At 38.8% G+C, this 23,720-nt stretch overlaps 1 protein-coding gene and 1 long non-coding RNA gene across 5 annotated transcripts in view; one reads left to right on the plus strand and one right to left on the minus strand.

The window, feature by feature from the left end:
* The first annotated feature begins 3,022 nt into the window (after window positions 1-3,022).
* LOC113617393 (uncharacterized) lies at window positions 3,023-22,526 on the plus strand. 3 transcript variants are annotated; one of them, XR_003431632.1, is made up of 8 exons: window positions 3,023-4,251; window positions 5,514-5,940; window positions 6,503-6,698; window positions 7,631-7,706; window positions 7,926-8,011; window positions 12,856-12,987; window positions 18,366-18,539; window positions 22,370-22,526. It is a non-coding gene; the product is annotated as an uncharacterized LOC113617393 (long non-coding RNA). The 3 variants fall into 3 exon arrangements; XR_003431633.1 differs by having other exon boundaries at window positions 5,514-5,677; XR_003431634.1 differs by lacking the exon at window positions 22,370-22,526 and adding an exon at window positions 19,182-19,219.
* JMY (junction mediating and regulatory protein, p53 cofactor) overlaps window positions 13,528-23,720 on the minus strand; it is a 74,374-nt gene continuing 64,181 nt past the window's right edge. For both annotated transcript variants that reach the window (XM_027100752.1, XM_027100751.1), the window contains exons 10-11: window positions 22,526-22,833; window positions 13,528-18,818 (exon numbers count right to left, since the gene is read on the minus strand). In XM_027100752.1, the coding sequence (XP_026956553.1) occupies window positions 22,529-22,833 (305 nt within the window). In that variant the 3' untranslated portion in view covers window positions 13,528-18,818; window positions 22,526-22,528. The remainder of the gene's footprint in view (window positions 18,819-22,525; window positions 22,834-23,720) is intronic.

Below are 23,720 nucleotides of genomic sequence, written 5' to 3' on the forward strand. Positions count from 1 at the left end.
GAGGAAGAACTCAACAAAAGTAAATAATAGCATATGTACTGTGCTAGGTTCATAACTGTGGGCATGCTTTCATTTGTCACATCTTTTGGACGATCACATCTGTTTTAGGTGTCAGGATCTACTTTTACCATCACCAGTGAGGAAGATACAAGGCTTTCCTCCAAGGTGAAGACTGAATGATTGAAAGAGACTTTGTCAAGACAAAATTTTTCCCCAAGAGTCCTGCCAAAGATTGGCCCCTGGGGAGGATGCACCATGTAATTCTCCTTTTCCTCCACTGGCTACTAAGTTAACCTTTAAGCCACGTATGCCAGGTTAGAATGCAGTCACCAATCACCATTGCTTTAATTCTCCCAACTTAGATGGCGCTTAGCCACCTGAACTGAAAGTTGGATGAAACTCTCCTTTGAATAAGGCTCATCACAGGACTTAATGTAGCCTGCTTCCTCAGCCAATGCCTGCTAAATACCAGCTTGGACCCCAACAAAGAGAAACAAGGTCCAAACTCTCCTTTTGGCTAATGATTTGATTGTCAAACCAAGATGTCTCAAACCTATAATTCTAGTTTTAATTGACTGCATTCTGTTTGAAAGAGCAATAGCTTCAGGGGAGGAGAGTAAGAACTTTTATTAACCACAGAGTGTGTATTGGGCCCTGGACATGTCAGGTCATTTGGTCCTTAAAACAGCCCTGGGAAGGGCAGTAGTGGCTCTGCTTCACAGAGTAGCACCCAGGGACCCCAGGAAACCAGTGGTCACCCAACGCCATATAACTAGCAAAGAGTGGAATCTAGTTTGAACTCAGATGGGCTTGACTCCTTTTTTTCTCTAAGAGACATGTTTTTCTTTGCCAACCTCAACAACGAGAGAAAAAGAGGCAGAAAGATAATCTAAAAAATGGAGTGACTGCTCACTTAAGAGGCTGTAACAAGGTTGGAGCTTGGTGGCTATTGCTAGGGTCTCCAGGGCAGGGTCCTCAGGAAGATTCCTAAATTGCTGACCGTGACTCATTCAGTCCTTTCTGTTGCCTGATTTTATCATCTGATCACAAGACTGTGCTGTAACTTTGGAGTGAAAAAACAAAGCTAAGAATCCATACAGTATTCTCAGCTCCCATCTAATGCTGTGATTCCTGAGATGCCTACTTTATACATAACGGGGGAAATGCATACAAGGAAGTTACATGCAGTGACTGAACAACACTCCAAATACAGCTTCCCACTTGTGCCGGATAGACTCATTCATGTGGACTTAGAGGAGCCTCGGGGACAGGTTTTTGGAAAATCAGGCCTTGGGCTTCTGGAAGCTTAGTACTCTTACTACAGAGCACTCCTGTTCCTGTCTCATCCCCCTGGAAAGAGTCCCGGGGTTGGGTTTGCTGGAGTCGGGGTCAAATGAGAGGTCAGTAGTAACAAAGGTGATGACACCCCCTCATTCCTCCACCTAGAGAACCTTCTTAGCCTTTCCCCAGACATGTTCTCTAGTAAAGAACTCCTTCCACTTCAGCCTTGCTGGGATCCACAGATTTCAAAATGAAGATTTTGATTCTGCCTTGTCTAAACACTGAGACAGTTTTTGTTGCAGACTGGGAGCTGGCAGCAGCTCTCCAGAGCCAGGATATGTAGAATTCCTTAAAAACACGCAGCATGGAGCAGCATGAAAACCTTAGAAATGCTTTTGAGAATCAACTTAATCTTCCAGCTCTGAAACCAGCTATGTGATGATGGGGGCTTTTGTTTTCTTTGCAGAGCCTAGGCTCCCTTTGAGAAAACTCACAAATTTGTAAATGTGGTAAAGATAACACTTTTCAATAAGCTGTTATTTCTCCCTCTTTATTATTTGGGTCAAAGAATTTTTTGAATTTCATTCCAATTCTTTTCACTTTGTGTATCAAGAAAAACAGTCATAGCAAGAAAGACTTGACCAATATATTCTTTTCATATCACAAATTCTCTTCTCAAAGTTTTTTTCTGGGAGGAATGAAAGTAATTTTATTTGTTGTTGGGTTATGGTCAAGTACTTGCAAATGACCTGTTTTTTTCCATGAAATAGGCACTTTCTGATCTACCTGATTACAATACTTAAAATGTTATACATCCAGTGGCATCTCATCTAAAATGATTTGTTGTTACTGCTAAAGATGATTTTACAAATATCCCTCCAAGTGACAACAGAAAGCAGACATGAACTGATTTTTTAAATTAGAATTTTGTTAGCCTTATGTTTTGGATTAAGAAAGAGATGTGGTCAGTTAATGGTTTTATTCCATTTTTATTGCAAACAAGAATGAAAAAGAGAAAAAATATTTCCACACTGGATTCCCCTTGAATGAATTCAAGCAAAGTTCATTACTAGTGGTTTTGCATCTGGCAAAGGTGTAAAATTGTGCCCATAGAGGTGTTGATTTGCTCCAATTCAGCAGGGCCCAGCCCTTTGGTGGGCAGTGCTGGCGTGGGAGAAGTGGCCTTCTCTGCACATCTGTTAAGTCCCAGGGGCTTCTAGGGTTTGGTCAGAAGCTCATGCTAAAAACGATCTTTTTCCCCACCAGATTCTAGGTAGAAAAGGTATGTCATCCATTCATCTGTTGATGGACACTTAGGTTGCTTCCATGTCCTGGCTATTGTAAATAGAGCTGCAGTGAACATTTTGGTACATGACTCTTTTTGAATTATGGTTTCTCAGGGTATATGCCCAGTAGTGGGATTGCTAGGTCGTATGGTAGTTCTATTTTTAGTTTTTTAAGGAACCTCGGGAATAAAGACGCAGACCTACTAGAGAATGGACTTGAGGATACGGGGAGGGGGAAGGGTAAGCTGGGACGAAGTGAGAGAGTGGCATGGACATATATACACTACCAAACGTAAAATAGATAGCTAGTGGGAAGCAGCCGCATAGCACAGGGAGATCACCTCGGTGCTTTGTGACCACCTAGAGGGGTGGGATAGGGAGGGTGGGAGGGAGAGGCAAGAGGGAAGAGATATGGGAACATATGTATATGTATAACTGATTCACTTTGTTATACAGCAGAAACTAACACACATTGTAAAGCAATTATACTCCAATAAAGATGTTAAAAAAAACCAAAAGGTATGTCATCCACTATAAATGATGACTGGATCTTTTCAGACTCTGACAATATGAGCCACATCTTGGGACTATGCAGTTCTTCCTGACATTTCCTTCCATGAACAATTGCACACAATTCCACACACCTGTGTTTGCCATTCAGTGTTCTTCACACACGTGTGACCTGCAACTCTGCTTTTGACAGGCTCCTCATCTCCCCAGGCCCCCGTTTCCTCCTCTGCAAATGAGGGAAATGGCCTATAACTCCTTCCAACCTCTTCTTCCATCTCTAGAATATTCAATACATTAAGAGGACAGGGTTAAGAATCATTGCTTCGAAAGAAACTCTAAGATTTCTATCATCTGAGGGCAAAGGTGGGCCTGCAAGTCATTTATTGTCTCAAAAAATTAAGACCTTTCTTTAAACATGGACCTACCATATGATCCAGCCATTCTACTCCTAGCTACTTACTCAAGAGAAATAAAAACATGTCTGCACAAAGACTTGTACAGGAAGCTTTATTCCCCCAAACCACAAACTGGAAACAACCCAAATGCCCATTAATAGATGAAAGAATAAACAAAATGTTGTACATCCATACAATGGATTACTATTGAGCAATCAAAAGGAACAAAATGATACATGCAATAACATAAATGAATCTCATTATGCTGAATGAAGGAAGCCAGACACAAGACGACATACTGTACATTCTGGTTATGTAAAATTCTGGACAATGCAGACTAATCTATTACAGTTACACAAGGCAGGTCAGTGCTTGCCTGTGGTCTGCAAAAGGTACAAGGGACCTTTTTGTGGAGGGAAATGTTCTGTATTTTGATTGTGACGGTAGTTTCACAGGTGGATGCAACTGTCAAAGCTCATCAAAATGTGCACTTTAAATGAATACAACTTATGTAAATTGTTTCTCAAAGTTATCAGGGGAAATTTTTTTGTAAGTTCTTGACTGTTCAATCTCGGGCTTGAAGAAAATACATAATGGGCAGCGGATAAAGTTTTGAGGGGCCATGATATCAAAAAAGGAATGACAAACCCAAAATATTCTTAAACATTCTGGAAAGCCCTTTAGTTTCTGGGCAGCATGTATGAATTTGTAGGAAAATAACTTATCTTCTGATTTCAGGTAAAGCCCAGAACAAAGAACTGCCTTGGAAGCTAAGCAAGGTATGTTGCTCCACAAACAAAGGCAGGTACATGGTGGTGGGCAGCTTCCTGTCTTTGCAGCAAGTCAGGCTCCTGCATACCGATTTCTTCCTTCACTCTGCCTGAGGTGGTACTTACGGGTCTACTCAGGGGTGGATTCCATTCTACTTTATGAATGTCTATTCAGAAAAACTAGAAAGCTGTAGGGCATGTTATTCCTTTATAGGCCACAAGGGGCGACCGATTTTAGTTGCACCAACTTGTAGAATCACAGGATGTGAGATTTGGAAGGATCCTCAGAGATTCTCCTGTCCAACTTCCCAAAGGAGGAAGCTGAGGCCCAGAGAGGGTAAGTGAGTGGCCTAAGAACACAAAGCACCAGCAGGACTAAAAATCACTGCTCTCCGGGAGTCTCTCCACTTTAATACACTGGCTCATCACTTATTGAAAAAGTACAACCCCAAATCTCTAGCCAGATCCTAAATCCAGGCTTAATTAGCCTGCTGCACCTTTATTTTTTAAAATTTTTAAAAATGTTTTATTTTTTTTTAATGAAAGCTGTAAAATGGTTGGATTCTAGCTGAGAGAAAAGCAGCAGATTCCCAGTTCCGGCCCTACTGGGAGGAAACGTAAGGATCCAACCTCAGCACGGGCATGAATGTGAGGCATTTATGATTCTTGTAGAACTTGGCAACAATTACAAAAGCCTGCTCCATGGTGGAAATGACCATGTTAAATTTCCATTCTTATTTGCATTTGCAAAAATAGAATAAAATTATTTCTTGGGTAGAAGCATCCTCTGTGACTGGGAAGTGCTTCTTGTTCGTTGCTGCCCCTTTTACTCTTCATATACTTCCCCTTGATGGCTGTTGAAATAGCAGATATTTCATACAGAGAGAACATTCATCACAGCAGATTCTTGATTGAAGTTGAGTCAGATTCTGCTGTGAAGCAGCCACTACTAGGGAGTAAATGAGGCCTCCTGGAAGCTCCACCACCACCCAGTCTAACGTGGCTTTAATTTCCAAACTGCAGTTTGGCAGGGCCAGGTCTCAGCACTGTCCCCAACCTCCTCCTCTTGCATCTGACCCCTCGGCGCCTGGGTTTCACGGGGCCGAGACGTCCCCTTGGGGGTCGTGCTGTTGCTTCCCAGGGGTATCTGGATGGCACCTGCCAGCTGGTGCTGGTGCAGGGGAGACAAAGATGTTAGCTGTGTAATTTAGCAGTGCCCTTGGCCCTTCGGTTGGCCGGTGTGCTGGTAACATGTTTTGCTCTTCCCGCAGACTCCCCAGAAGGTCTGTTGTAGCGTTTGGTAGAATGACTAGGACAGTAACTTCTGGAAGAAGACTTCGATTGTTGGAATCACCCCAAGCTGAAGAAGCAACACCGGCGGCCCCTGCTTCTGTGAGGGGGCTCCTGGATCACCAAGCAACGGCACGTCCTGGAGGTGTCGGCAGTGCTGGGGCCCACCCTTCCCCATGGTGGTGTTTTCTGGGTCACTCTGTCTTGTCCTGAGGGCCATGCTGTGCCGTGGCTGCGGGACACACCTTTCGTGTGTGGGCACCGTGGATGGGCGGGTCTAACCCTGTATCCAGTGCGTCCCTCCACTGAGCACTGTGAGGGACAGACTCCCTAACACTGCTGACACCTGTGCATCCACAAGGCCATTTGTCAGCGCTGAATTCCTTGTTGAGCAAGTGGATAATAAAGGTACTGACCTTAATGGTCTAATCAAACCAGTGTAGTAGTGACACAAGAAATCATTGAAAAACTGTGGGCGAAGAGCTGAAACTTTCTCTAGAAAGTTCGTTAATGACCAGAATAGATTATATAATCTACGTACAATCATGGAGAATTGAGATGGGTAGTTGAAAAAAAAGAAACAACCAAAAAAACATATTCTCCCCACCTCCTCTAATCCTTTGAATTTAAATCATTCCCATCATTGAGGTCAAAGGTGTTTGGGCCACCTGAAGTACAGAATTAATTTTCTTCTCCATTTTCTATTGATTTATTAATTATAAATGTAGTCTTTTGTTTACCTAAGAGACAGGAATACAATTGCTATTTCCAGTCACTTTTACTTTCTATTTACTATTTTTTTTTTAATCAGCACACAAGCATGTTCTAGTGTCTCTTACCTTTAAAAAAATAATCCGCCCTTAATCCTTAGAGCTATCAGTTGATTTCTCCCCTCTTCACTGAAAAACTTCTGAAAGAATTGTGGGCTCATGAATTATCTCCATTTCTTATCTTTCCATTTGTTCTTCAGACTTCTCCACTCTGGCTTCTGCCCACACTGCTCTGCCAAAAGTGCTCTCTCCAAGGTAACCAGTAACCTCTATGTCGTCCATTCCGGGGAGCATTTCTGAGTCCTCATCTTCCTGGAATGCTCCTTGGAGGACCATCTGAGAATCCTTCTACTGCACACGGAAGAAAATCCAACTCACATTGTGGCAAACAAAGCAGTAAGTTTATCGTATGGTTTCTTTAATAATTTTCTCCGCTCTATTTCTCCCTTCTTTCTGGCATTAATCAGATATTAGATTAGTTGAATTGATCCTCTATCTTTTCTATCTCCTTAGCTGTTTATTCAGCTCTAAGAGTTCCTTGCCTATCTTTTAAACCTTGTATTGCATGTGTAATGTCAGCTGTCAGTTTTTGTTTCTCAGTGTCCTCCCTTGTTCTCAGATGATTCCTTTTTATTGCAACACATTCTTGTTTCGTGGATGTAGTATTTTGCCTTACTTTTCTGGCAAAATTAATTTTAATTTTTTCTACTACTTCCTGAATTGTCTGTTTTCTGAGTTACCTTGTTTGTTTTGGTCTCTATTGTGTGGGGACTTTCCGAAAATGTCTGTGACTCAAAGTAGTCTGTTCATATTCTACAGGGAGACCCTGGGAGCTCTAGGGGACCAAGAGGGTGGAGCTGGTAGACTGGTGGCTTTGGGGGTAGGTTGATTGGGTGGGAGGCCAGCTTTGTCATGTGGTAAATCTTCATCTCTCCTCACACCCAAATATTACCATGTGCTGGTCTTTTGTCTGGGGTGATTTAGTTTCTCCGGAAAGGGATCTTCCAGACTCCTGGGAGGGGGGGTGGGGACAGATGCCTCGCTGAGAGCCATGTCAGAACCAAGCAGGAGGCGGCCAGGGGCCTTGTGATTCTGAAGGTAGATTGTAACTCGATCCTACAGTGTTCAGCATTACCTCTGCCCTCCTCTTGGACTGCTATTTGAGTCTAGATCTTCTCTGGCTCACTTTTTCCAGGGAATGAACTTCTAGACTCTTGCTGTGGGAAAGGAGGGTCTGGAAGGTGGGGGGAGGGAAGGTCTCTTGCTCCTGTTTGAGACTCCCACCATTCTCCCTCTTTTCACCTGATACCTCTCCCCACCTTTCACAGAACACAGTGCCCCCCAGCGGTGCCAGACCCCACAGGACTCGGCCGGCTCCTCAAGTGTCTCACTGCAAGCTCTCAGGTCGGCTCCCTCCACTCGCTTGAGCCGTTTACCTCCCATACATCTTTCAAAGCCTGCACATTTTTTGTCCATAATTTTCTCCTCTTTTGTTCTTTATTCCTTTACTGTCATGTTAGGGCTTTAGGAGGGAGTATCAATTAAGCATGTTTCAAGCCACCATATTTAACTGGAAGTATGTTGGCATTCTTTATAACTTCGGATTATATTTTGATTCTTTAGGTCTGCCTTTCCACAGAAGGTCAGAAAATAGAAATTCTGACTTTTTCAGCTACACCCAGTTCTTTCTACAAAGAGTAAACATGAAGGTAAGGATTTTTGTTGTTAATTTAAAATGTTGCCTGTTACATAATATTTTGTGTCATGTAAGTGAAATTATGTTCTATTGAAGAAAGAAATGTATATGGTTATTGCTCGTTTTTCAAATTATCCAGGAGCATCTATCCTACTCTCAGATGTCCTTGCTTCTAAGTTACTCAGATCTTTGCAGTTCTTTGTGAAGGATTTTGGTATCAGATCTTCCGAGTAATAATAGCTAACATTCATATATGTGCCAGGCACTCTTCTGTGCCCTCATTTAACCCGTACAACAACCATATGAAGTTGGTATCATTATTTGTCTCTCTCTTTGGAACACAAAACTGAAGCACAGAGAGTAATATGTCCAAATTCACATGGCTAGTGTCTCAAGAGTCCTTGCTCTTCACCACTATGCCATGCTCTGTTGCAAAATCTTTTTCTTCTATCTGATGAAACTTCTAAAGATTTTCCCACCTACTTCCCCAGAGGAAACTTACAATATGAAAACACCTAGAGAGAGAGTTTAAAACACACACACATGCACACACACAGCCAATTAAAAGAAGCTGTGTAGACCGGAAGTCTGAGATGAGCTGGTTTTTCCACTGGAGCACTAAATTTGGCTCTGATTTACTGTCGACTAATTTTAAAAAGTGAAATGTTAGATTATACGGTTCTCATTGTTTTGTAGAGCAAGCATGCACATTATTTTTCAGAGAAAAAAGTTTTTGGCAACTGAATTCTAGAAGCAATTTCTACAATGCTAATGAAAGAACTCTAGGGTTTTTAAAAAGCTTTTTATTGGAAATGTAATACATAATCAGAAAAATACAAAAACATAAACACACAGATTAGTGAATTATTATAAAGCGAACCCCCATCTCACCACTACCCTGGTCAGGAAAGAAAAGCTTAGCCCCACAGAAGCCCTCTGTATGCTCCTTTCTGGTCATGAAGCTCTGGTCTCCCCAAACGTACCATTATCATGACTTAAGTGCCAATCATCTTTTTTTTTCTTTCTGTTAGTTTTACCACCTAAATAATATCCTAAACACTATAGTTTAGTTTTGCGTATTTTTTAAAAACTTTGACTGGAATCATGTATTAGATATTTTTGCTTTTTGCTCGACTTTATGTCAGTGAAATTCATCCAGATTATTTTGTGTAGCTGTATTCATTTTTATTCTATAGTACTCCATTGTCTCACTATACCACATTTTAGGGATATACCACAATTGTCTGTTCATCAGTTGATACACCCTTGGGTTGTTTAGTTTTTGGCTATTAGGAAGAATGCTGCCTTAAGCATTCTTGTATATGTCTTCTGATTCAAGGATACACACATTTCAACTGGGTCATTGGGTGACCATATTTTCTTTATGTCTCTTCCCATCATGTTCCATCTATACATGTCTATATCCAAATTCCCCCACTTCATAAACATACCAGTCATAGTGGAATACGGCCCACCCTAATGACCTTATTTTAACTTGATTACCTCTGTAAAGACCCTATCTCCAAAAAAGGACACATACTGAGGGTCAGGACTTCAACATATGAACTTTTTGAGGTACACAACAAAGTTGGTCATACTAAAACAAGGAACAATTCTAGAAAGAGGACAGTTTGTGCATAGGCCCTAAGGTAAGAGAGAGATTATACACAATGCTAGAGCTCAGTAAGCCATGAGGCTGATAGGAAGGGCCAAACCACATTCAGCCTTATAGTCCATAGGAAGAAGATTTGGGATTTTATTCTAAGTGCAATGGAAAGTAACCGGAGGGTCTTATGCAGTGGAGAGACATGATCTCACCACTTTTGAGTGGAGGTTTAGTTGGAAGGAGACAAAGAGTGGCAGTGAAAGATCAGTTAGGAGGCTACTGCAGTACCCTACTTGAGAGATGAATGTGGTCTGGACCAGTGTAGGGCTTAGAGACAGAGAAAGCAGTGGATGTATGCCAGATGTAAAAGTTAGGGTTGATAGGACTCGTTGGATACGGAGGATGAGGGTGAGAAGGGCAGCAAGGATAACTTCCAGGTTCTGAATTCCAGAACTGGATTAATTAAAAAAAAAAAAAAAGAAGAAAGAAAAGATAAAACTGAGAAGGATTGGGTCCAGGTTTTAATAGAATAGGAAGGGAACCATTTTGGACATGTTATACTTGAAATTGCAGGAAGCATCCTAATGAAGAGATCACGGGGCAGTTGCATACATACAGATCCAGTGTTCTGAGAAGAGGTACAGGCCAGATAAAATTGGGAATCATTACGACACAAATGTCATTTAGAACCATGGGGAAAGGTGAGACTAAGAAGATTGAGAAAAGGGTTATGAAGAAAGTCTAGAAATATTGCTTACATATAGTGCAGTGAAAGAATTGCTGGAGTTAGGGAGATAATATTCTACGTGTTACCTTCTGATGATTCACCTTAATGCAATACCAAAGCTTAGATAACATTAGAGAAACTCATAACTGAAATGTAAAAACCTTTCAGCAAGTTCTGGGTCACAGTGAGTTTATTGTTGAATCTTCTGATGGTTGTTGGAAGAGTTAACCTTCTGTTTCAAAAACTTGGCCCTGACCCACACACTTGCCGGGGTAGGCCATCCTATTTCTGACAAGAGGTGGGTCACAAAGTGGCCTGTAGGTAAGACCAGAGAATTTTTAAATTGAGATTTGAGCCACTGGAACACTTGAACTTTTACTTAAAGAAGATTCCAGAGGTTTAGGGTCTTTAAGCATGAAAAAGATCATTTTGGCCTAAAACATTTATAGGATGTTTTTGCCAACTGGACTACTTCCACCATAGAGCCATAGTGTGGCTTTTGCATAATGTAATTTTGAATAAGATTATATTGCAAAATGCCCACGTTGGCTACTTTCCCTCATCTCACTCCTCTCCCAAGTCAATAATGTGAATTTACTGTTCTAGCATAAATAGATATTTACACACTGAAGAATATCTGCAAAATAATTCAGAGTAGTGCTTCTTATTCTAAATCTTTCATTAAGAAGTTTTAGGAATAACTGTGACTGATTCCTGCAAGACTTCCTTTTCTTTCCATTGGAAAATGGTTACAAACAAGCTAAGGTTTCTTTGAAGTTTGCCAATCTATCATCTTCAATTACACAAAACATCTGTTGGTGGAGGAAGTTCAGTGCCCTTGAGGATGAGTAACTTTTTAATTGTTCTTGGTGGTAAACTATTCTGACAGAAATTGGCCAGTGGTTTTAGTTGCTTAAGGCTTTTCCTCAAAAACCAATATCATCATACTCATAGGCCTGCTATAACTTGATAAAAGGACTTTTAAATATTTCAATATAAAAGGCCTCCAGATAACCACAGAGATAGACTAAGACATTTATTCAGGGCTGAAACAATTCAAACTGGCTGCAGTCACCGGGAATTTTCTAGCTCTAGAAGCACATGAATACAGATAAGTTGCTGAGGCCAAGAGAACATCCCAGCATCTGCAACTCTCAGACGTCACTAGAAGTGAGACAAATAATGGTCTAGGAGTTTTTATGTGGGGATATATATGTCCCCATGACTCTCCTTGCAGGAACTATGTTCTGGGGAACAAAGTTCCTAAAGCCACAGAGCATAATAGCACTATGTTACACCTAAAGCACTTCAAAGGAATCTGCTATATAACTCATTCATGTCTTAAAATAAGTTGCCTCTGAAGAGATTTGAACTTAATAGCCTTTTTTGGACTGACTTTATTTGAATATTATTTGAAGTCACATCTTGATGTCTTTGAAACTCTGTTTTTATTCTTCTTGAAAATGTTTAGTGATCAAGTGTTTCTCTAGCACATCTCAACACAGGAGACTCAGGCCTAGTTTTAGCCTAGAATGAAGTGCTCTTCTCCAGACCATCTGAAGTGAACGCTGAGCGCCACTTGCATCTTACAGGGTTAGGGTTAAGAGGAAGTTGAAGATGCTGTGGGAGATAATTGGGCAGGGTAGTGTTTAAAGCAAAGCCTGCCAAACCAGTAGTCACCCCAGACACGTTTAATATCTAACCCTTTTCTTGTGCCTCATATGAATTGTGAAGATTAAATCGGATTCTGTGATTCTTCCTTTCATGTCTTGTTTTCCTTTCAATGTTCTGATTAAGAATGTTGACACACAAGGAGGGCCAGACACCTACTGCCTATGTGCTTTCCAAATGAACATACCTGATGGAATTTAGATTATGATAAGAACAGCATTTTAGAAACATGTGCAGGTGGAAAGGCATGAGCTGAGCATGAAAATGTAGATACTAGAGGTAGACTTAGGAGACCAAAGTTGGCCCACAGAAAGCCTTGTGGCATAGGTGCATGATTTCCTTAACCAGCAATGGAGCCAGGAAGCCCAGGACTCTACAGCAAGGCCTGGCCATTGGAATTGGTGACAGGGAAGAAAGATGCTTAATGGCCTGAGTATATGAAGTCCTCCACAGCAACAGGAAGAGCAGGTGGAAGAGGCAGGAATGAGGGGAAGTAGGAAGTGACTGTGATTAGAGGATGGACCCGCTTGAACTCTGCAGAAGAATTAACAGGTCAGCGGTCTGTTAGAGGTTAAGCTGACAAATAGTTGAGTTCAGAGAATGGCGAGAGCACAAAACTGGTGAGCTCCTGTGAACAAGCGAGATTATTAGTAGAGAGCTCTGGAGAAAATGTTAGCAGTGAGGAAGAACTAAGTCTCTGGTGAGCAACAAAGCTGTGGGTCGCTGTGGGAAAGGTATCCACTTGGCACTGGGACAGAGCGCTTGGGAAATGTGCTTAAACTTCAGTAACTGTCAGAAATAGACGGTATGTTGGTGGGTTTGCACCAAAGAATTTTAAACCTCTCCCACACAGCTTCCTGTAGCAAAGAAATGAAGTTTCAACCAGTTTACAGAACTCAGCAAGGTCAGGATGAACGACAGAATCACAAAGGACTAAGGAATTCCACAGGGCCTAGATTTCCAGGGGAGGCTGTCGCCTGTCTTGGTAAGTCACCCAGTAAGCCCATTCCAAACCAGCCACAGCATGATTTTCACAAGGGTGGACTAGGATGTACTGTGTTGAGAGATGAATTAATGTGTTAACTAACTAATTCGTTTTGAGGCAGAAGGTGATTCTATTAGTTTGGCTAAAGCACTTCTATTAAGTCCATTCTCTAAACTCTCACAGAAAAACTATCTAGTAATCAAAACCCTCTGTTTAGTTTCAGATATATTTATGGAGGGAATACATGGAAGTAAGGCCCTTCCTTGGGAGAAATGTCTCCCTTAATCTCCCCCAATTTAGAGGATCACAAATTGACTGCTAAAATGAAAGGCATTTAAGGACCTTCCAACTTTGGAGGTCAACATTTCTAAACCATATTTTGTTACAAACAGTGGTCGGGAAGAGGCAGAAGTACAGGGGTGGAGAGTCTGAATCCTGTTCATCATGTGGTAACAAATGCACAACTTGCTATGCTCCTTCTTATTAGAAATGAAGTGACATTATATACCACCATTGCTATTTTAAACAAACAAAATGAGCTTAACTCAATAAATATCTTTTATTAAAGAAAAAAGGAATATTGTTAAGCACCAAAACTGTATGTTGTTATATTGCATGTACAAGAAGAGAAAGGTGATTGCAATACTTAGTGTACAAGTACTTTGAAGTCGTGAGTGTAAAAAACATGAAATACAAAGCGATACAATAATTACAATGCAGAAAGTTGCACTAAAGAGCAAAAGGCAACAGTCAAAACCATTATTGGAAAGTTCATAGTATTGCTCTAAATGCTTGCTTAGTTTTTTTTCTTTGTACTTTTAATACTTTAGAATGTTAACTGAGCATATTTAAGTACTGTAAAATTTGCAGGAGTTGTCACTTACATTCTGCACACTGTCCATTTAGTGTAACGGTGTTAAAGCCATCCTGAAAAGCCAAGCACAGTGTGCTAGTGTTTTGCTTAATATTGCACAAAGCTAGTAAGTGGTGAGTTGGTTTGCCATTAAAATTTTCATTTAACCAGAAAGGCTAAAAGAACATACCAGTTTCATTCGCCCTAATGGGCTTTTATTCATGCAAAAGGATCTGTAGCCTTCGATTTTTCATAAATTATACATTATGGTTTCACACTTTGCAAGACATATAGTACAATAAGAAATTCAATGGAACAGTGGGGATTCTGTCCAAGTCGAAAAAGTCAGAAGTCACTTGCATGGGTTGTACTGTGCACCCTTCTTTGGTCACAAATGAAGGGAAAATGTCATCTTGTGATTATGAAGAATTCTTAAAACCAATATAATTAGTACTGGGAAAAGCTGGAATAACCTGTTGCACTCTTTGATAGTTAACCACAGAACATGCAAATTAAAAAAAAAAATTCCCTTGTTAAAATTGAACTCTTTAACCAACACCCACACCTTTAGTATACATCTCAAATCACTTACCACAGACTTCCCTTAACTCACCAATTGGAGCCTCTCTTAGTCATACCTGACCAAAAAACCCAAAACTTTCTCTTAATCCTCAAAACAAATGACTGCTTTGAGATTCAGTATAAGATAACATTGATAAAATATTTACTATATCAGCCTCAGAAGTATTTTCTGTACATGCACCTTACAGTGGCATAATAAATGTGTTTGGAGAAGGGGAGAGACACATGAATTTGGATTTCCATCAATTAAGTCCCTCAAATACCAAGCGGTACATTTACTGTGGGTAAAACAGAAAATTTTAGAATGAACATATCTTTGAAATATTTCAATGGGCAAACATTTACAACAGACAGACAGACAGACACACACACACACACACACACACACACGGAATCCAGACTCCCTCTTGCCTTTAAAAATCCTTTACATAGATGATAGTTTAGGCAGCAATATAAACTAATTTTGTAGGAAAAACTTTTAAATTAGACTATATTTATAGGATAAAAAATACCACTGCTTCATTTTACAAAGCAATTAAGCAGAGACTTTAATGTGCTTTAAATAAAGAGCACTTTGCAGCAAAGTTCAGAACTAACTACTGAATTGTTCAGTAGCACTAAATGAATACAACATGCTCCAATAGTAAGGTGCTTCTACTTTCTTACCTCTCTTCCATCTAAAAATCAATCTTGTGGTCAATCCTCTAAGCATAGTTGTTCTTCTATGCTAAGCAATAAATGGGAAATAAAATCTATTTAAAATGCACATTTTATATTATTTAAATTCAGTGCAAGAATTAGGTAAAACTTGTTCAGGTTTCTGCTTTCACTATCAAATGGATGCATGTTAACAATGCATCTGCCACAGTTTTTAAATGTTTTACAGCTGTTCAAAAAGACTTTTTACAAATAACCTGGTATAAGTATATGAAATTTCAACTCCCTGATAAGGCCTTTAGGGACCCATTAGCAATTTACAGGTTGGTATCTGATGTTACGTACATAATAATTAAATTATAAAGGTTAAAAAAACAAGCTTGTATTTAGTGAAAGAAAAGCTTTCCTTATGCACACACACAATGAATGCAATTTAAAAATGGAGTCTTAGGGAATGTATAAATTTAAATTGTATTAATTGTATACTGGTCCCATTCCAAACAGAGAGGGTACTGCCCATTGATTTTTGTCCCACTGATACAAGAGTTTTAATTCTTAGTGTCTGCTATGGCCAAAGTATCTAACACATCACATTTTATGACATAGAGACGTCATGCCACATGTTAACAAATATTGCTACATAGTTCAGCTTTGTAGAAACAAGGCTCCCCCACCCCCATGATATAGAGTAGAAAATATTCTGTGGGTTCGCATAATGAGAAAAGCCCCCATATCCTCACTGTGGAAATACTACACCTGATGAACTGTTACAGCTGTGCATTTTATAGAAATGTTTCAGTTCCACAATGAAGAACTAAAGAATGATTGTTTTTATACTGCTCACAAACTCAATAAACCTATAAAATATACACGAAGTGAGCAATTCTCATCTTTTAAAATTCCTCTTTAGCCAGGTATTTCTTCCTCATACTGCTACCCTACAGTACCACCAGGATTTTAAATCATTAGGAATACCTTTTCTATACAGGCCACATTGATTATATATACATAATTTTAGTTGTATTAGTAGAAGAAATATTCAAAATTGACATTCAAGTGAGCAGTAACATTAACCACCAAACATCCAAGTCATCATCTACTTGTTTCCCTATTTTAAGTATACTGCAGTTGAGACTAGATTGGTAAATTAACTGCTAAATTGATTCAGCATAAGCAAGCAGCTGTTTGTAGATTCTTGATACAGAAATGATACATTAACAGAAATATAACTGTCAAGTATTTTAAACCATATAAGTAGTACAGGCAATTTGGAACTGGAAACATGATCATATATAAGTACCATCATAACAATATATACAAATTTTATACTAAGGACAAAGATGCTCATTTTATTAGGGCCAAGGATAAGAAGGAAACCATGCTTGTATAATTTTTGTTGGGCTCTAAAACTGCTTTTTAATTGACATGTGGATTCAACTGGACACATGGACTGTAGTTATCTGAAATTCTAATGTTTGTGAGAACTCCAAAGGTTGATGACCTATAGTAACATGTAATTTTGTGGAAGGAGGAACCTGAATCCGGAGGAAGGGAAGTGGATGTGTTGGAGAGAAAGTTGCTACCAGAGAATGAGCACAGGGGTTGCTAATGAGGCTCTACAAGTGTGAGGACAACCTTCAAGGAGTGCTGTGGTGGGGTATGCTTCTAGCTGTGGATACACTCCTGAAGGGCTCATGCAGATCTGAACACCCTGCTTTCTTTGCTAGAGACTTATTACAACATGGCTCAGGAAAACAGATTATAGGACCCTTTTAAAAGTGAGCATTGTCTCTTAATGGAATCCCAGCTATAACACTAAGTGGGTAGCAATTTCCTCTAGACATATTAAGGTTCCAGTGCTTCTGCTGTCAATAATGACATAAGATCCTCCTGTATTTTTCTAAATGTCAATAAATGAAACAAAACTGAAAAAACTGTTATGAACAAGCATCCAAAGGCATAAAATAGATACATGATTTAAGATTTGCAAATTTGCTTTAAAAATTTTTTTCAAATACATCAAATCAATCAGTCTTTAGGTTAAAAGGCATGTTTCAATGCGTTGCTGAAGGTGTGTTACAAAAATCTACAACCCATCCCCACTGTAATCAGGGGATTGAGATTAATTTTATATTAGATCTGTATTTCTAATATTCTTAGACAAGGTGTAAGAATGATGCTAGAATAAAGCCAATATATTGTGAAAATGCTCATATTCTCATCGATAAACATAGTCAATATTTAAGCAGATTTTGTTTTATATAACCTGTTGCCAGAAAATTTTCTCCATAATTATTTTAAAGGAAATAACATTTTCAAGTAACAAAGGTGTGAGCATTTTTGTCCTTCAGGATCACTAATTCAGATACATCTGAGGGCTTTTACTTCAGGACTGCTTTCTGGGTCTAGGCCAGAGAATTGCCTCATAAGAAAGAAAGTTCATTTTGGTATGTCAGCCATTCATATAATGGCCAAGACCTGTCTTACACAGAATTACACTCTACAGAGTACTGTAAACTGGGTCCAACATATCTACCTTCATTCAAGCCCACAACAGTCCTGCTGAGAATTCGTATCGGCTCCACGCATTCTTCAGGACTCCATTACAGCAAAATCAGCACCTAGAGCTACATACATGTGTTTACGAATTTAGTGACGATAACAAAGCCTCCCTCCCAAAATTCAACTCCAAGCATGTGAAGATAGTGAAATGCCAGCCAAAGAGGCTTTTCTGCACGTCTACTTTCTGTACATTTGTAGAACACGTTTTTTTTTCCCCATTGTGGAGCATAAAAATAAAAACAAATGGTGCATGTTAAAAAAGACTTAAGATCTGCATCCCTACTATTGAATCCTGATTTTTGATTCTCAATAGGAAAGTCATGTTGAGTTATAGTAATCAAGCAATAGTTCAACCAAAAAGACTAAAAATGATTTGAAATATCAAATTACAAAGTATTGCTTCTCATAAACAATGCTGCACATAAAATTCAAACTATTATAAATTCACAGTTATGAAGGGCTATTTAAAAGCATGGAAATTTTTACTCTGAAACCTTACAAATTGTAAGTGTGTGGGCTTCTAAAAATAGGTCATGTTAAATGTATCACGTTGTGGTAAACACATTTATAGGTGTATCTCCATGGTTATGTATCTTTTCAGATGTTGTGGAACATCTTTATGAAAATTCCTTTGTAGACGAGTAATGTGGGAATTATCAGTGCATTTCCATCTGATTTCTTCCAATTCCTGCCCTATAGCTATCATGATTAACTTCTTTTTCAGAATGTCACACTATTTAAGCTGATATGGAAGAAGCTCTGTATTTTGGGCAGATGACTATTCAGTGCACTGAACGATGGATTTCAAAGCAATCTCAACGCAGCTCACAGTAGATCTGTCAACCCAGTGTTCTTCCAACTCATAGCGACTCCTAGCTTTACTGGCCACTACAAGGATGTAAATGGGTAGACAGGTGGGGAAGGTGCTTAAAAAACAGGAATCTTCACAAGGCCTTTTCTCCGTTGCAGTCAGGAACATTGCACATCTAAAACTCATGTTAACCACCATCTGTTGGAATGACTGGAAAAGTGATAACTTGCCAATTGTGCTTCCTTTTTCACACCACTGAGCCAATACACTTTGGATCTAATGGAATCCAATTGTGGGACCACATGTTTACAATTTTGTAAGAGCCGATGTTCAACTGTAGGTATTTTTTTCATTCTGTTGAGTCACCTGTTTACAAACAAAGTAATACTGTATGTTAAAAAGAACAGCCTATTAAAGACAGTATGTATATATATTCCCTCACACCTTTCACAAGATCCAGTATGAACACTGATGGTTTTTTCTTTCAAATGACCTTTTTATATAGATGATGTATAAAAAACATCTTACAAAAGGATATGTTTGTATTCTTAAAAAAAAAGTAAAACAAAATTTGAACATGGATTTTGATCACTGTTAAAAGATCGTATGTCAAGATGACTATAGTTAACACTACTATGTGATATATAGGAAAGTAGCTAAGAGTAAATCCTAAAGAGTTCTCGTCACAGGAGAATATTTTTTATTTTCTCTCCTTTTTCTTTCTTTAAGATGGATGTTGGCTGAACCTACTGTGGTAATCATTTCACAATATATGTAAATCAAACCATCATGCTGTACGCCTTAACCTTATACAGTGATGTATGCCAATTATTCTCAATAAAGCTGGGAAAAAGAGTTTTTTAAAAAGGTTGTATGTTAGATTCACTTTCCCTTTTCTTCCTTTTACTCTTAACATTTTATGTCAAAACTATACACTAAAAAGATAAATACAATCTAAAACCTTTGCCTCAAAAACTGTCAGTATAATAAGAACTATCAAATGGCAAGTTTAAAATACACCAGAGAGTTGTCATTATAATTGAGATTTAGAGGACAGAGCTAGTACTGTCTTTAAATGGATGACTTTACCAGGACTTTGTAAAATTCAAAATAGTTGTGTTTGAGATCCATGCGCTGACCCACAGCACAGGAGAAACATATATATGGCCTACTTGTCAGGTAAGAGCTGACATGTGGCTTTTGAGGACTTGAAATACGTCTAGCGTGACTGAGAAAGTGATTTGAATTTGACTTAAATTAAAATCTAAAACTCTGTAAAAAATACTTTTCCATTAAGCACAACTTGGTTGTTTTGGTATGACTATTCAATGTAACCAATGAATACTTGGCATCCAAACTGAGGTGGTGCTACTAGTAAGTGTAAAATACTCACTGGATTTTGAAGACTCAGTGCCCAAAAAAAAGGTGAAGATATTGACAAGATACTCTTGGATATATCATTTAGTAAAATATTACTAGAATCAATTTCACCCATCACTTTTAACTTTTTTAATGTGGCTCACATTGTATTTCTATTGGACACCATCATTATGGTTACTCATGAGTTTAAGAAGGACCCCACAGGAAACAAGTTACAAATAATAAAAAGTCTATACAATTATATATATTCCCTTATGTTTAGAAAACCCCTTCAAAGATACTATTACCTATGGCTAGGTCTGAGATGAGTTTTTAGAGGAGGATGAAGCTGAACATGTCCAGGACCTTCAGTTTTTATTTCATGAAGTTTTAAGAAATTAGTTCTTCAAAAACAAGTATGTAATTAATTATTTTGAATCTATAAGAAAGAAACCAATTAATAGGAAATACAAATTACAGCCTTTTTAGCCATCTGTAGAAAAGTGTCTAAAAGTTCAGAGCCTTTAAAAATGACTTCCTAGGGACTTCCCTGGTGGTTCAGTGGTTAAGACTCCACGCTCCCAGTGCAGGGGGCCCGGGCTCAACCCCTGGTCAGGGAACTAGATCCCACACACCACAACTAAGAGCCTGCATGCCGCAGCTAAAAAGATCCCACATGCTGCAACTAAGACCCAGCACAGCCAAATAAATAAATAAATTAAAATATTAAAAAAAAAAAAAAAGACTCCCTAAGACCACACACAGGCAGTGATATATAGCTCTTTATCAATGGCTGCTCAACTGGTAGGGATCACAGCTAGTCTGTTGTTTGCTTCTGGTGTGGGACACATTTAGTCTTTAGTGACTTTGCTACTATCCCAGTTCATGCATTTTCTGGCAGTATTTCATTGTTCCTCTCAACATTATACTACATACACCAGCCATGAACAATCAGCCAAAAAAAGGGAAGGTTTTAGGTGATTTTCAGAGTGGTATTCATTATGGACATATTCTTAAACACCTGACATAAGGTTAAATTAGCAGCCAAAAGCTATAAGTAACATCCCAGCTACTTGAATATACGAAATGCATGCTTATGTGAAGGTCTAGCACTGGGATTACCTAATCAGTGCCAACATGGTAGCTTCTGGCATAGGTTTAGGGGTTTACTGAGAAGCTACATGCTGAAGGGGACAAGGCAAGAGGTAGCAAGCACTGTGAAGTGGGACACAATCTACAGTCATCCAGTGTGGGAAAGATTCCCAGTCAGGCACACCCGAGTCTCTAGACACACTCACACACTTGAGTGGACACATTTACATTCCTCTACAAAGCATGGCGTACATATGTACAAGCACAAATAGTTTGAAATTATTTGGGGATCCAAAAACAGTAAGTGACCGATAATTAAGGCCTCTACAACTAACAGGAAAAAAGGGTGCCAACAGTCCCAAGACCCATGGCCATGGCAGACAGTGTTACTATCAAATGTTGGTTAGAGCACATTAAAGTTAACACCCAACCACTTATCAAGATTTTTCATGCTTTTTGTTAAGCTACAGTGCAGATGCTGGTGGGGAGGGGTGGAGTTGGGGAGTGTGGAATTGGCACATTTTCCTGATGGACCCATGCCCAAAAGGGTAAAAACTGCTTTTAGTAATATTTTGATATATCCAAAATAGTATCTTCCAACATTTAATCAATATTTTAAAAACTAATGACACAGTTTCTGGGTTTTGTTTTACCTTTTTGTAATAAGTCTTTCTGCCTACATATATATCAGTTCTACTCTTTCAGAATCTCTGGGAGTGAAGGCCATGAATATGCATTTTTAGTAAGCTCCCCCTGGTAGTTCTTAAGATCAGGCACAGTGATTCTTCCTTTACCTACTCCCACCTACTTCCCCCTTTTGTAAAGCCCATAGAAACATATTCCATCAAGAGAGCATAATGATTAATAGAATATATTTGCATACTTTATATTTTGCACAAATAATATTTCAGTTATGGTCCTCAGCAATTTGATATACTATTTGATTTATAGCATGTGTTATCTTTACCAATTCTATGTATTTAGCATAATTTGTGCCACATAACTATATAAATTAGCTTATTAAAGCGTAGTGGGGGACAGCTCTGTATTACCTTGGGAGAATGCCAAATGTGTACCAATTCCCACAGGGTACTCAATAAGATATGTATATTATGTCAGCTGCCATTTTATCTAGACAATGCAGTAATTACAATAAGCCCTAAATGATAAAAAGGCTTAGAAAGCTAAATAATCCGACAATGCAATGACTTTTCTAGATTCCCTTGTGGGCAGCTAACAAAACATCAAAATTCAATACGCATAACAGTTTGCAACTGAAATACCTAAGTTAGAAAAAACCTTTTCTGTTTTTTTAAAGCTAGAATAAGACTGTCACTTTACTAGAATAAGACTATCCTTTTTACTTGGGATATAGCTTGTACTAAAGAAATTGTTAATGAGCAGGATATAGAAAAACACAGCATTTACACAGGAACATCTCTGTACTTTTTTTGTTATGTTTCCAGAAACTACAGAAGTAAAACCTGAAGTTATGATCCAGGCTATAACTGAGCTGTATAATAAATAATGAACCTCAGATTCAATGACGTATAACAGACCTCATCATCCAATACAAAAGCTGTATTACTGGAACACTACTGAAGAAAAGTAAGACCATTTACTTGTTAGTTTTCCCAGTCTGTGCAAGGCAAAGCCTCCTCATCATCCTCTGACTCAGGGGATGCTTCTTTGATTCTTCTAAGAGCTTCATGGATGCTCCGTGTTAGAGGGTCCGTGTCGGGCAGAAGCGTGAAGGATTCTCTCAAGACTTCCTTCTGTACCTTCTTCAATTTTACCCCCTTCCTTATTTGTGCCAAGATATTATTATCATCTTCATCAGGAAAAGGAGGCAGAGTTCGCTGTTCAACCTTTCTCAGATGAAAACTACCACGCTTCAAGGAAGCTAGCACCTCATCCATGGGTGAGCTCACTTTAGAAAATGAAAGAGAACAATTATGATTGCACTTAGAGTCAGGAACTGTATAACCTCCAGACTTTAGGACTGTGATAGCCCAGGATGCTAAAAACGTATCTAGAGAAGGGACCATGAAGCATGGACACAACATTGCCAGAATACAGGGGATACTAATTATGCTTGTTTAAAAAGATCCCAAGACCCAAATTCCATGTCAGGCATTACTGGTATTCCTATCATTTCTCATGTGAGAGAAGTGAGCAGACTGGGGGCTGGGGGATGATCTTTAGTATTATTATGGGTGAGACTCCTAAAGAGTTTCCATAATGCAAAAGTCCAATCAAATCCAGACAGTGACTGGACTGCACATTTAATTTTAAAAAATTAAATTCTGGTTCATTATGGTGACTGTGTGTGTGTGTTTTTTTTTTTTTTAATAACTGCTTTACATATGAAATTCTACTTGGGCTATGGTAAGAAATATTTTATAGGATGGTCTCTCAGATTAAAATGTAATATACAAATAAAATGTTCTCTCCGTGAATGCTAAAGCTCCTAAAGGACAAAATTATTTGCTGTTTCAATAAGATCTTTATTAAGGCATATCTGACATGCAATAAATTATACATATTACTCCCTATTCTTCTTTGCTTCTTTATAAAAGATATGCCAGGGTCCTCAATAAATATGTAGCCAAATGTTACATGGTGTTGCCAATGTTCTCCTGACCAGACAGCTTCCCTTTTCTTGTATTTCTGAGATTTCAAATCATATTGTAACACAAAAGGAGCCACATAATACATGTTACCAAATAGATCAAGTAAAAGATATAATTTAAAAAGCATCGCTAAGAGCTCAAGCAGGTCCATATTTGTGTCTGTACACATGTGCAAACATGGGTT

The sequence above is a fragment of the Aethalodelphis obliquidens genome, unplaced genomic scaffold, assembly GCF_003676395.1.
Source record: "Aethalodelphis obliquidens isolate GAN/ISIS:26980383/991018 unplaced genomic scaffold, ASM367639v1 scaffold4, whole genome shotgun sequence".
NCBI lineage: Eukaryota > Metazoa > Chordata > Mammalia > Artiodactyla > Delphinidae > Aethalodelphis > Aethalodelphis obliquidens.